The 14,846-nt window shown below is 39.5% G+C and overlaps 1 protein-coding gene across 1 annotated transcript; it reads left to right on the forward strand.

Annotated features, from left to right (window-relative positions):
* Positions 1-12,754: 12,754 nt before the first annotated feature.
* On the forward strand, positions 12,755-14,424 carry LOC115951929. The gene is made up of 4 exons (XM_031069047.1): positions 12,755-13,010; positions 13,099-13,269; positions 13,356-13,831; positions 13,912-14,424. The coding sequence occupies exons 3-4, from the start codon at positions 13,358-13,360 to the stop codon at positions 14,422-14,424; spliced, it is 987 nt and encodes a 328-aa protein (XP_030924907.1). The 5' UTR covers positions 12,755-13,010; positions 13,099-13,269; positions 13,356-13,357.
* The last annotated feature ends 422 nt before the right edge of the window (positions 14,425-14,846 follow it).

Genomic DNA, 14,846 nt, shown 5'->3' on the forward strand with positions numbered 1-14,846 from the left:
GGCTAACCATGCAGGTGGACGCTGTTGAGATTGTCAGGAGGTGCGACAAATGCCAACGATACGGGAATGTGCAACGGCTTCCAGAAGAGAAAATGACGACCATAGCTTCCCCATGGCCATTTGCACAATGGGGAATCGATATCGTCGGTCCTCTACCCCAAGGTAAAGGTCAGGTAAAATTCCTTCTTGTTGCTATTGGCTATTTCACAAAATGGGTTGAAGCAGAGGCCCTAGCAACGATCACTGAGGCTCAGATCCAGAACTTTGTGTGGAAGAACATAATCTGCAGGTTCGGGATTCCCTCGACGATCATATCAGATAATGGAAGGCAGTTCGACAGCCAAGGCTTCAGGGAATTCTGCTTAAACCTTGGGATCAAGAATTAGTTCTCATCCCCAGGGCATCCTCAGGCAAACGGGCAGACGGAAGTGACGAACCGGACGCTGCTCAAGATTATCAAGACCAGACTGGACGATGCGAAAGGTGCCTGGCCAGAAGAACTACCAAATGTCCTGTGGGCTTACAGAACCACCGCCAGAACCCCAACGGGAGAAACCCCCTTCAGGCTTACCTATGGTACAGAAGCAGTAATCCCAGTCGAAGGAGGGGTCACAAGCATCAGACGTGGAACTTTCAACAAAGAGATCAATGACGACGAACTACGACTGAACCTAGATTGTCTGGACGAAATAAGAGTCAACGCATCCAACAAGATGACGAAGTATCAAAGAAAGATGGCCGAATACTATGACAAAAAGGTCAAACTGAGATGCCTAGACATAGGTGACCTCGTCCTACGCAGGACCACCATGGCAACTAAAGACCCTGCCCAGGGAAAACTGGGTCCTACGTGGGAAGGTCCCTACCGAGTCATTCATTACTCAAGATAAGGAAGTTATCACCTGGAAACCATGGACGGACAAAGGCTTCCTCGACTATGGAATATTGAGCATTTAAAAAAGTACAACCAGTAAATGTAATAGACAAAGGCAATTGCTCCTGAATTCAATAAAAATTTCTTATCCTTTGATGTCTTTATGCAGACAGGTCCAGTCAATTGTAAGTTAAACTGACAGGAGCCCACCTTGACGAGTGTATGTCACTGACGACAACACCAACATAAGAACAGGGCTAAGTGATAAGATTCCGCCAAGACGGATGTAAATCACTGACGAAGCCCAAAGTGACGAGATTCCTTAATGGGATGTAAGTCACCATAAAAAAAAAAAGGCTAAGTGATAAGATTCTGCCAAGACGGATGTAAATCACTGACGAAGTCATAAGTGACGAGATTCCTTAATGGGATGTAAGTCACCATAAAAAAAAAAAAAGGCTAAGTGATAAGATTCCGCCAAGACGGATGTAACTCACTGACGACGCCCTAAGTGACGAGATTTCTTAATGGGATGTAAGTCACCATAAAAAAAAAGGGGCTAAGTGATAAGATTCCTCTAAGACGGATGTAAATCACTGACGAGGGATATGCGAATGGCAAAGTCCCACTGAACGAACCAAGGACACTGGCGAACCCACAAGGAAAAGAACAAAAAGAAAAAGAAGAAGGATAGAAATCCACAACAAGGATAAAGAATGACGAGCAAATCACAAGGAATTTGCACTAAGTACCAGCTAAATACAAGGTACGCTAAGAAGTTTATGCTAAATCACGCACATGTGCACAAACACAGACAGTAGTGTAACCACAAAAACAGATAAACATTAAATCATAGAAAAGCCCAAAAACATAGGGCAATTATCCTTGTTCTCTTAACAGGACCAAAAGATATTGTCCTGAAAATTGAAATAAAAACAAAAAATATATGTACATCCCCAAAAAGGGCCTAAAACAGAATGGGCAAATATAAGTGATAAGTTTCTCTAAGGATCAGGCTCGGGCATCTGAAGCGTCAGTAACCGGGTCGTCAGCAGCAGGAACGTTCTTAGCGATAGGAACGTTCTCAGCGATAGGAGCGTCGTCAGTAGCAGGGGAATCACTGTCGGGAGCAGAAGATTGGGCAGCCTCGTCAACAGCCATCACTTGATCCACCACTTCTAGGTCCAGACTTGGCAGATCAACCCCTGTAGGGTACTTGACGAGGTACCGGTGGAGGAGCTCAAATCCCTTGAAATACCAACTGAAAAGTACAGTGGAATACTCCTCCGTCTGCTGAAAGGCCTCGACGGACCTGGCAGCGATTGTCTTCAACTTCTCTTTCGCCGCCTGAAGCTCGTCATCCTTCTCCAGATTCAGCTGACGCTCAACCCTTAGGTCAAAATTTAGAGCCTTGACCTTCTCCTTCAAGGTAGCAGACTCGTCCATCGACTGTATAAGGTCCTTCTTCAAAGTTGATTTCTCCTTCTCCAGAGCCTCCATCCTAGAAGTCAAGGAAGCCACCTTAGCCTCTTGAGTAAGACACTCAGAAGCTAGATGAAGGCTCTCCCCCAACACTTGACGAAGCAAGATAAGAATGTCAGTAAAAAAAAAAAAAAAATGGAAGAAGAGACCAAGGAAAAAGTTATGAACAGCCTTACCTGCACAATCTTGTGGACGTGCTGACTCACAACCACGTTGATAGGTACCCCAGAAAAGACCTTAAGGTCCTCAGCTTTCACAATGTTGTGTGCCTGCTCTACAGCCACACCCTCGTCATCAAAGATGGACGAGCCCATTCTCTCCTTCTCTTTGTCCTTGGCTGACAGCCTCGGCCTCTTTGATGACGGAGTAGGGATTTCCTCGACAGAGGTGGCAGGCGAAGCCACTCGGACACCCTCTACCCCCGGGACGATTGGAGTAGCATCCACGGAAGCAACGGTGGAAGGACCCTTCCCCGTCACTCGAACCACTTTCTTGCCGATACTAGCCAAGGGTTCGTCCTCCTTGGCTCTCATCTTGGCGTACATGTCCTTGTTGAATTTGGTAGTCATCTCTAAAAAAAAAAAAAAAAAAAAAAAAAAAAAAAAAAAAAAAAAAAAAAAAAAGAGAGAGAAGAGTTAAGAAATCCAAAAGTACGCGATTAAAGGCCGGTATGGACGAAGTAAACACTTACTCTTCTTCTCCTCGATGCTGATGCTGTGCAAGACGTAGGGAGACGGATCCGGGTCCAAGCAGTAGAAAGCAAGTGTCCATGGATCAAGGAGGTCGTCGCAACTCTCAATCGACTTAGAATATTCGATTGCCTTTTGAAGACGTTCCTGGTATTTGCTCTTCAACTTGGGACGCCTTTTAATTGCAAAAAGAAATGAATAAGTGGTTAATGACGACCAAACATGCAAGACAAAAAATAAACAGACGAGAAGGAACATAGACGCACCTAAATTTGGGGTTCCCCACCGACGAAGTAACCTTGGGATATCACCCCAAGCCTCACTGGAAGGGGTCTCAAAGTCATCTCCCAACACGAAAACGAAACGGGACTTCCAGTACCTGAATGACGAGGCTAGACCCTTAATGATTCTAGTCCTCCTCGTCCAAGGGACTAGTTCGTAATACCCATACTCTTTTGATTCTTTCAAACGATAGATATGGACGAGCTCACTCACTTTGATCATATCCTCGTTGGCGGCCAGCCAAATCTCCATACAATTAATGACTATCCTCCAAGAGTTCGGCATGAGCTGCCCGGGGGCAATGCCAAAGTAATCCAATAGCTCCATCACCAAGGGATGGACGGGTAACCTAAGCCCACAAGTAAAAGCAGCCTCGTAGAAGCACACTTCACCTGGGAAGAAATGGCAAGCTCGATCCTCAAGACCAGGCCGACGAACCCGGACCCGTGCAGGGAACTGGAACCTATCCTTAAACCTGGCCACTGTATCAGCGTCCAGCCCACACTTTTCATTGAGAGCATAAAAAGCCCTAACCTGACGAAGGGTAGAAACAGTTGTATCACCCTCGATCAGGCCGCCGCTAGACGACAACCCAGTGTCTAACTCACTAGATCTCACTTTCGACATTCTCCTCGTCTCTCTCTCAAACCAAGCCAATAACAGGCCTAAAGTTGGAGATAGCTCCCCTAGAACCACACTCAACCCACTACCTTCAAAAAGATAATCCCCAATCAAAGGAAAAAAGTCCCCGGAGACACCCAAAGCCGCCCCTAAGCGAGCAAAAAAGAAAGAAACTGAGGGGCAAGCTACCCAAACCTCAGAAGAACTAACCATGAAAAAGGTACCCAATCCTAAACGCCCAAACACAAAAAAAGCAAAAGTAAAAGACAAAAGAAAAATCAGGAATTTATAAAGAGTTCATGAAGAAAATAATCTGAGAAATCGAAAGAATAGCGTACCTTGAAAAGAGGAACAGTCGAGGCCGGAGAAATTTGTCGCTGGAGAAATTTGTCACCGGAGCAAGGTCAAAATCACCGGAATGAGATCGGAATGGTGGCAGAAACGAAACAAAAGGGACAAACGCTCGGAGTAGGAAGGGAAAGAAAAACCAGAGTGAAGGAAAAGAAAGGTTTTTTAAACCCAAAAACCCAAGGAAACTGAAAAGTAACGGGAAACCCAAGGGTCATGCCATTAATACCCTCAATCAGCATATGCCATGTGGCCACGTTCCATACCGCGCCGCCATCCCTCGTTAAATTCGAAACGAAACCCCAAGCGTCACAAACAACTCAATGAACGAAACTTTTCACTTCTGTGGCCCTCATGACACGTCACTGACGACCACAGAACCTGGGGGGCAATTGATGGGATTGATGAGAACACGTTATAGTGACGAGGTCAACGTAATGACGAGGGTATCCCCTGATGACGAACAAACCATCAACGACGAGGAAAGGAAGGTCATTCAATGGTGCCAGCAAGTAACCTGGGCAGTTACGAAACCAGCAAAGCAGACCGTTGGAGACCAATAAAAGCCCCATAATTGGGCTTGAGGCGTTATGAAAGAAGAGCATTTACACTCCAACGGCTAGCAATCAGGCTCACAGATATAAAACTCTCACATTTGCAGCATAAGGTACGAGACTACAATTTTGAAAATATACTTCTTACTTTTTAGTTCTGTGAACATCTTGATTGTTCTAACTTTGGCATCGGAGACATTGTGGCAGGCACCACACCGGTAACCACCCTTCTTGAAGAGAACCAGGCGCTAACGGGGAGTTCCATCTGCCTACTGAGACTGACGAGTTTGCACCTCATCAGATATATATATATATATATATATTTATATATATAACTCTCCAAAACAAATTAAAGTTAAATGTGTTTTATTGGGTGGAGAAAGTTTGGTTACAAACTTAGTTATAGCCAAAAACTACAACTTCCACACAAAAATAAATAAATAACATGGCTAAATATTTTGAAATTCTAATTATTAAATTGTATGTTCTTTATATTCTTAACACGTATATTAAATTTCATGCCAATCTAATATTGTTTCTTATTTGATCGATAAACTTATTTTTTATTCATAATTTTAGATTACAAAAATTTATAATCTAAACATTTAGTTAATGACATAGCTGTTGATCTTCGATCTTCAAGAAATTTTACAAACATGAAGGATATAAAAGACAAATGTTATTTAATGGTGGATTTGTCAAAATTCACATCTAATAAAAAGATATTAAGTGGAATTATAGTATTTGGTTATAACCAAGTTTGTACCCAAACTTTATCTTTATTGGATATAGCTAGCAAATAACACTCTAGCTGTCAATACTAAAGACTTCATTCAAGCATTGTCCTTATTTTTCTATAACTTGATTGCAAAATTCACATAAATTTCAAATCAAAATACATATTATGTACTAGTATTTATTCTCAGTAAGCTTATTTATCTTCCCTTTTAAAAATAATTTTTAGGATTCATCCAACGCTTTTATAAATGTGTTAGGTTCTAAGGATTTAGGATCTAAATGTTTTAGAACTTCAATATGTAATGTTGGCAAACCATGATCAAAACTTAGAGTCTAGATTTAGACTGCTCAAAGTATGTTTATTGTGAAGTTGGAATCGAGTAATTACAAAAAATTACAATTCACTTTTTGCAAGGCTCGATTGATTGAAGCTAATGCAAAATGTTTTTCTGCAAAATTTTCCAATTCAACCCAAGTCTATATGACGTGTAGGGTTTTATGTTTTGTCTTAAGTATAAAAGGAAAAACTCTAACCACGCTTTTAGGTTGTTGTTTATGTAGTGTGTGTGAATCTCTTGTAAGATCTAGAGACGTTTGCCTTCATACACACTTAGGGTTATCAAGATCAAAATTGATGTCAAGAGCTTGGTGATCGCTTCAGTTGCTACATAAAGAACTTAAAGAAAAACACAAGTGGGAGTACTTGTGGTTGCTGTGAATCAAAGAAAGAAGTAGTCCGTGGACTCGGAGCTGTCACGTGGTCGTGGTATTAAGTTTTCTACTCGAGAAAGCAATAGGATGTTAGTAGTCTAAGTCGCTATTGTAAAACTCCAATTCTTTCATAGTGGATCTATTTTACTTTGAGGATAACTAGGTTAAATCCTCCCTAGGTTTTTTACCGGTTTGGTTTTCCTGGGTTATCATATCATTGTATTCTTTATTTTCTGCATTGTTTACTTGATATGATTTACTTGTGTTAACCTAGATTTGAATAATTTACCTAAGTAATCACTTGGCTAAATAACTAAGTTAAACAACTTATATTTTAAGGGGTCTAAAAACAGACAAAATGAATAACTATGTGAGTAGTTTGTACTACTTTATATTCTGCTGCAAAAAATTCAAAAGTGGCTCCAACAACTGAAAACGATAAGAAAAATATCGCGGTTTTATCTCTTTGAAACATCTTTATAGTTTTGCTATTTGTTATTAAGAGTTAATTTGGTTGTCATTAGCTTGTTCTGGCGTGTAGTTTTAGTTGTCATTATTTCTTCCTAGAATAATAAAAGTATGAGGAGATTACATAAAAAAGCCCAAGGTTTATATGATGATTCATTATTTCATTAGATCCTAAGATTTTAATTTTGTCCATTAAAATCCGAAATATATGAAACTGGTTCGATTTGAAGCCTCTTTCTTTCTCTGTTATTAATTTACTTTATTTTGGATTGTTGGGTGCACTGCATCATAAGTCCAGCCCACATGTTTTTTGTCAAGAGCTCATTTAATGAGCATGTCTTTAATGTTTCTTATCTTTTCTTCATCATGTACAAAAGTCAGCATTAGTAATTGGGTTGGTTGGCTTAGGCGTGTCCAACATGCTGAAGAAAGAAAAGAAAGAAGCAAAAGCAAGAGTTATTCTGCTATGGCAAAGCTGAAAGGAAAAAGGAAAGAAACAAGCAAGGCCATTCGGCCAATGAGAGCTAAAGAAAGAGATTTTGGTTGAAGCAAAGTCAAAGTAAGTGGCTTGCACTTATTGTGACTTGATGTGAAGAGTGTGAAAGGAAGAAAAGAAGGAAAAGATGAAGAAATAAATAGAGAGGCCATTCGGCCAGTGCAGAGGGAAAAAAAAAGAAGTGAAGTCCCATAGTGAGGTGAGGACTAGTGCAGTCTTGAAGAGCTGCGTGAGTGAGAGCAAGCAAGAGAGAAGAGAAAAATAGAGAGAGTAAGAGAAAATACACAGTGAGGAAGAGAGCAGTGAGTGAAAAGAAAAAGAGAGTTTTTTTTTACTCAAGTTGTATCTCTAAGTGTTGTAATCTCTATTTTATATAGTAAAATTATTCGGAGTTTGTCCCGTGGTTTTTCCCTTCAAGGAGAAAGGGTTTCCATGTAAATTTTTGTGTTTTTTTGTGGTTGTACTTCCGCTGTGCTTGCTAAAATTTATTCACAATAATATAGAATTTTTCCCAACATGGATAGTAACGAAACAAAGAAATTAAAAAAACTATTGATTAAATTATGCATTTCACGGCATGTTTATAAATCAATTTGTTTTGAGTGGAAAAGTAATTATTAGAAATTCAAACGAATCAATTAAGTGAAGCACAATATTTTATTGATAGTTTTCACGTTTTCTCTACTCTCTTATTGCCCATAATAACATAAAAAGAGATAAATAGGAGTTTCATTTTCAAACTAAAACAATTTCAAAAGCTTAAAACTTTAATCCACAAATTTAAAAATTAAGTAATAATGTGAAATGGAATATAAATATGAACATTTTTATGTCAGAAAAACACATGAACTTAAAGAAACAGCTAATGTAAAAAGAACCGTACTGTTATTTTTTTAGTCCACCACCGTTGGTTGTAATTTTTACTCCCTTTTTTTACCTTCTCTTTCTAAATTTTTACTCTTATCCATGTTTAGTTAATACGTCTAAAGTTGAGGAATATCTGTTATTTTACACTAGGACTAATGTGAAAAGAAGAACATACATTGCAATGCCATAGGACGGAGAATTTCCACAGCCACCTGAGCCCCCACACGTTTACAATATGGCGGTAGACTTTTTTGCTAGCATTCTAATCTTGAGACCCACATAAAGTTTGATATGCCTAATACAAAGTAATTAACTTTTTCTACACTCTAAATTTCTAATGATTGAGACAAAATCAAGTTTCTTGCGTAACGATTGTTCCATGCACAAGGCAAAGAGTTAGACAATAACTAGAATGTCATTCACCGATTATGATTGATCAAAATTCATGCTCTCCTAGTCATGAGACGAAAATATAGACATAAACGGGAAAGGCAATAATTAATGCATGTACAGAAGAGGCTTATAGACTTATACTTTGCTTTTTCATTCAAACTATTTTTTACCCCCTCAAAAAAAATAAAAAAATAAAAAGAGAGAGAGAGAGAGAGATCCAATAAGATTGATTAACACCACCTAAAAAGTCCTTGTTACTTAATTTTAAGTCCACGGAAAAGAAAAGAAAAACTATGGTGGCCTTGGCTCTGGAAAGTTATTAACTATTCTTGGAATACGGTTATGTAGTGTTTAATCCTTTCATGTTCATGGTTAATTTTATTATAAATTTAATTAATGAGATTCACCACGAATGTGAGAAGAGTGTCACTACATTTTAGGAATATTTAAGAATTATTATTTTATCTAACTAGTTGTTAAGGAATTTAGTAATTTACAATTTTAATACTTATCAATTCTCAAATTATCCTTAATTGAAAAGAAAAGTATCTAGCGCTTGAGATTAACATATATATAAGATTCCTTCTTTATATTGCAGTGTGGAAGATGCCCAATTTTTCTGGATACAATATCCTATAGTTATCTATTCTATTTACAGTCGCCCACATTAAGATTGTAACAAAAAATAATTGTAACACTAAAATTTTGTCCCTAGACGGCAAGACCTAGACTTTATCAATTTCAGTAGTCGGTGAAGGGTATCTAGAAATGTGTAAGCCAGCGGTGCTATAGTAGGATTATAAATGTTTCCAATTCTGTATAATTTGAAATTCTCAAATTTTTGGAGCCTGAAAACATTTTTACTGTAGTAGCTAGGAGATTTCCAGACATGCTTTTGACTGGGACTTGTGAATAAACTTTTATAAACGTTGACGTTGACAATAGTGGGCCCCATGCTTGCTGTCTTGTTGATTTATTTTTCGTCCATTCAACACGTAAATAACATGCATTTGGGATTCGAGTAGATAGATTGGATGGAACTTGGTATTTTGAATTTCTGAGTTTGTGTTACTGTAATATATTCTCTCTCTCTCTCTCTCTCTCTCTCTCTCTTTTAATTATTATTGGATGAATTTGTTGTAATTTATATCTTACATGTTGATTGTTGATACATATTTGAGGCATTGCTCATATTTAGTCCATTTTTCTTTTATAGCAACTAGTCGTTAACCCGTGCGATACACGAGATAGTTAAACAAAATTTATACACATTCACTTTTATTGGTACAATCATTTGAAAATAATTCTAACTAATACACTTAAAAGAGTTAGTAATTTATAGTACTTACCCCCCACTATTAGTATACAGACACCAAGTGCGGTCGTTGTAACCCTTTGAAAGAACATTCCCCAATTGGACCCTATCAAAAAAAAAAAAAAAAACACCCAATTAACAAAATTGATCCAAAAGGGTCTAAAAAGCACACAAAATCAATTCAAAAAACAAAAATATGAGACAAAGTAATTACTTTCCGCTGCCAATGAAATCGTCTTTTGTATTACTTTTCCAAACTGCAGCACTTATCTCTCTAAGGCCTTCAATTAACAAAAACACAAACTTTTCTTAGAATACCGGAGTATTATGACCATCTATACACACATACACAAAAAACAAAATCAGCATAACTCACTATAACTCTATAGAAGCCTAAAAATATAAAGAGAAATTAAAGGAGTTGAATTTGATATTTACGTTTGGAGAGAGAGAGTTTGTAGAAACTATGGTTTTATATTTTTTAACTTGAGAGAGGGGTAAGGTTGCTAGGGTTTTATTTCTTAACTTAAGAGAGGGGTAAGGTTGCTAGGGTTTTGAGGTGTTATAATGTTTTTATTTTTATTTTTTAAATATTGTACTGACGTGGAAAATTGTGATGCCAGCAGAGGTTTCGGTTATATATATATATATATATATATATAGATGTGATGGCAAATCTAGTGGCAACGCTACATTTGGTTTAGGGTGTTCCTCATATTTAGTCCCTTTTTCTTTTATAGCAATGTGATGGCAAATCCAGTGGTGACGTTACGTTTGATTCAGGGTGTTCCCAGGAACACCTTGACCTCTGAAGAAAAAAAAAATTATTAAAAAAAAATAATTGTAACAGAGAATATGTGAGAAAATGATTATGAAATAAGAAATATCTCTTAATTTAGGTGAAGAGCCGAACTAGGCTTTGGAGGAAACAGAGAAAGAGAGGAAACTGCTGCTCTACCGCTGCTTCTTCTTTAGAGTGAGAGAGAGATTTGAGCCATTTGTTTAGACTTTTTAGATAAGGAGAGGAGAGGACAATCCTTTTAAAAAGTTTGGTATAAATGTGGATGGATATCCTTTGGCCACGTTGATGCTTAGGTGGGGAGGTAGACCACTTTACTCTTTTTTATTTTATTTTATTTTTTATGAGAAATACGTTTGTGATATGTCTTATGTGGGTTTGAGGGGTCAATCAAAGGCCAAGAATCTGAATTATTTGCACTTCCTACACCGGTAAGGTTATTGCAATATTCAAGACAAGCATAATATATTTTTATAATAAATACAATTTTTTTAGAAGAAATATTTAGATGTGAAATTATATTAACATAGATAAATATTTTTAAATTAAATAATGGTTTTGTTAAAAATGCTGAAAATTATATACAATTATAAAACTTTAAAACCATAACCTTTTTCTTTTTTGGTAGTTTTATTAGTGATGATTCTCTCTTTATCAGTGGGTTGATAGGACTCGAACGTTGATCTTTAGGCTATTTCCTGTAACACAAAGGACACAGAATCAGAGGGGACCGGTGGGGGACCGGCCAAAAATCCTCCGATGATCAAGTCAGTTACTTTGAACTCTCTGTAACGAAGAAATGTTCTCCCAAAAAGTAAAAGTGTCTGAATGCCTTTACCTTTCATCGAAGAAGCCTTATATAGTGTGTGTGTGTGGAACGGTTTATCTGTTTACGAACCGTTCCCAATGTCGAGGAGTCCGGCGAATTGGGAGTAACTTCCATAACCGCTGTGGAAGTTACCTAGGTCGGACGGGCCGATGAATTCGTCCATCCATAATCAGGATGGACGACACCTCCAGGATGATCTCGTCCATCTTTAGTGGAAGATGAACGAGATCATCTTGGAAGGCTTGACGTTCATAAATGATAAATAGATCTCACAAATGTATGGACGAGGTTCGCCAGTACGCTCGCAATTTTCATCGCCTATTGTAGCTTCTTTCGTTGGACGAGACACGTGGACGAGTTATGGACTTGGGATTATTTATGACACCATCAGTTGCCCCCTCGTCCATGTGAGTCGTCCAAATGGTTGAACGTCTTTGTACTGGTGTAATTGGTTTTTTATTATTTGCACCACGTGTCACTTTTTTATTGGCGACTGATTCCGTCGATTTATATTTCCGAGGTAGATGCCACGTGTCGCTTTCGTATTGGTTGGGTCGTTTCGATTACCCAGGTCAGCATCCTATAAATAGTGGAATGCCTCCCTTAACCCTTTTCATTCCAGAAATTTTCTTCCTTGACATTCGTCGTCTAGAGCCTCGTCTAGGAGTTCCTCTGCGTCTAGAGTCTTCTTCCGTCTAGAACCAGGTACTCTTCTTCCCCTCGTCTTTAGGTTTTAAGTTTCTAAATAGAGATGTCTGCTGCTTCCTCGTCTACTGATAGCCTTAATAAGGCTATAGACGAGTACTGTGAGGATACTAGTGAGAGGTCTAACTCTAGCAGTGCTAGCGATGAGAGTGGAGGAAGCACGGACGAGAACTACTCTTCTGGGGCCCCTGGGCTCCCTATTGAGGTCGTCCAAGAACAGCTTAGGAGAGCTTCTGGCTCTCAAGCTGGTTCTCCGTCCAATCCTACGGACGAGGTAGAGACCGTCTTCAGTTGCGCTGTAGGCGTCCATTCTAAGACGGACGAACAGAGGTTAAATAGCCTTAAATCCTGGTATCAAATCCCAGACGAGTTTAACCCTAGGCTGCCCGTCCGTGGAGAGTGGTGTTGTGAGCCCCGTTTTGGTATAGGCGTCTATGAATCTTACTTCTTAGGTGGCCTTAGGTTTCCTTTAAATGCCTTCGCTAGAGAATTATTAGTTAAGTTAGGTTTAGGTGTTTGTCAATTCAATCCTAACGCATGGAGACTAATTATCTCCATGCAAATTTTGTGGAGGGAAGTTTTTGGTAGGGACCGTCCTCTTACAGTGGACGAGTTCCTTTATTGTTATAAACCTTCTGCCATAAGTCAATCTGAAGGTTTTTATCAGTTTACTGCTAGAGGGAATGATTGTAGGTTGATCAAATCCCTAGCTTCGTCTGATAGAAAATGGAAGACGGAGTTCATTTTTGTTTCAGGCTTCTGGGCAGGGAACCCTGTGGACGTTGGCAGGGATCCCTTTCCCCCTTACACTGGGGACCTAGGGAACCTTCGTCCAGAAGGTATGTCCCTTCCCCTTGTTTATTTTTATTCTCGCTTCTATTTGGTATATTTATAATTTCTAACCTTTGTTTGTTCACTGTGCTGTAGCTGCCAAACGTCCGTCTTTGAGCAAATTTCACCGCGACCGCGTCCACAGGGCTCGTCTACATACAGACAGGAGCTTTCGTTCTCTTGTCACGCTTAGACGTCTAGCCAAGTGGGGTTTAGGTCCTGAGCCTTCAGACGAAGCTATCGCCCACGAAGTTACTGTGCGAAAAAGTAAGTTTTTAGCTAAACCTCCTTTTCTTTTTCCTCTTCTTTTTCTTTTTTACGTATACATTCCTAACTTGTTCATCTCGTCTTAGGAATGTCAACAATGAAAGAGAACAGAGGGAAGGAGATTGCAGGAGAGGGGAAACGTCCTGAGAGTCAGACCCAGGATCGTCCTGAGGGTCAGACACGTCCATTGGCTGGGGACAAAAGGAAGTTCTTGCCAAAAAACATTGACTTGGAAGGGCTCCCCAGTCGTAGAGACAAAAGGGTTAAGTCAGGCTCGTCCAAGGTGGTCAAGTCCAAACCTCCCCAGTCCCAGCCTGCCGCCCAGATAGTTGATGTGGACTCGTCCACTCCAGTGGAGTCCACGCCGTCCAAGACTCCACCCAGAACTCCTTTGGCCAAGTCTACCACGCCTGGCTCGTCCCAGCCTTCTACGAGCATTATTGAGAACGAAGACCTGGCTTGGGAACGTTTCCAGATAGCTGTCAAGGACGAGGATATAAACATGTGCTATAACATGGGCTTGAAGGAATTTGAGCATTCAGGCGTCCATGACCTCTTCAAGGTATGCCAGTATCTCTCATCCTTATTTAGTTAGCCACTTTTCCTTATTTAATCACTCTATGTTGCTTTGTTTATTCATAGGCCATGTCAAAGTTTATAGCAGCGTCTAGACAGGCAACAGAGCTGGACAAGACGAGAGTCTTGTTGGAGACGAGGATTCAGCAGGTGAATGCTGAGTGTAAAAAATGGGCTGGGGTTGCTGAAAAAGCTAAGGACGAGGTCAAGGAACGTAGCAAGCTGATTGAGGAGCTCAGGACTGATGCAGTGGAGAAGGATACGCGCATTGATCATTTGCAGAAGATGAACGATGAATTGAATGCTCGTCTCTCCAAGGCAAAAGAGGACGCTGTGGCTGAGTTCAAGTCGTCCAAAGAATATACAGACACTTTGGATCGCAATTATGCAGCTGGTTTTGAAGATTTCAGAATGGACGCTATTGAGAACTTCCCTGAAGTTGATTTTAATGCAATCAAGCTTAACCTTGCTGCTGCCACAAGCTCTCTTCTCCAGACTGGCTCTGATGATGTCAACGTGGAAGACGACGCTAGTACCCAGCCTCAGGACGCACCTGTTGTGAATGCTCCCCCTTCTTAGGACGAGACTTTTAACCTTAGTGGTTTTTCTTTTTCTTTTTTTTTTGTTTGGTCCTTTGTTTTTGGACCTTTCTTTTATGTAACAAGAATACATTATACTCGTCCATGGTTTTAGGACGGGTTTTTAAGTAGTTTTTGCTTTTCAAACTAATCAGGGTTTTTTGGACGTAGGAAGTCCACCCTTTGAATGAATTTTTATTATCTTTGCATGGACGAGTGATTTTATTTTCTTGGACGAATGTTGCTAAGCTATTTTAACTCCAACTTTAGCTCGTCCATGTCGAGATTACATATTTTTCATGTAGTCTAACTCGTCTTAGCAGGTAGTATTTTCAATTAGCTTGATTCGTCTTAGGACTTGCAAACTAATTTTACTTACCATCTTGCTTATTTTGCCAACTTTTTCTCTCGTCCAGGTTTTGG

The sequence above is a fragment of the Quercus lobata genome, chromosome 7, assembly GCF_001633185.2.
Source record: "Quercus lobata isolate SW786 chromosome 7, ValleyOak3.0 Primary Assembly, whole genome shotgun sequence".
Lineage (NCBI taxonomy): Eukaryota > Viridiplantae > Streptophyta > Magnoliopsida > Fagales > Fagaceae > Quercus > Quercus lobata.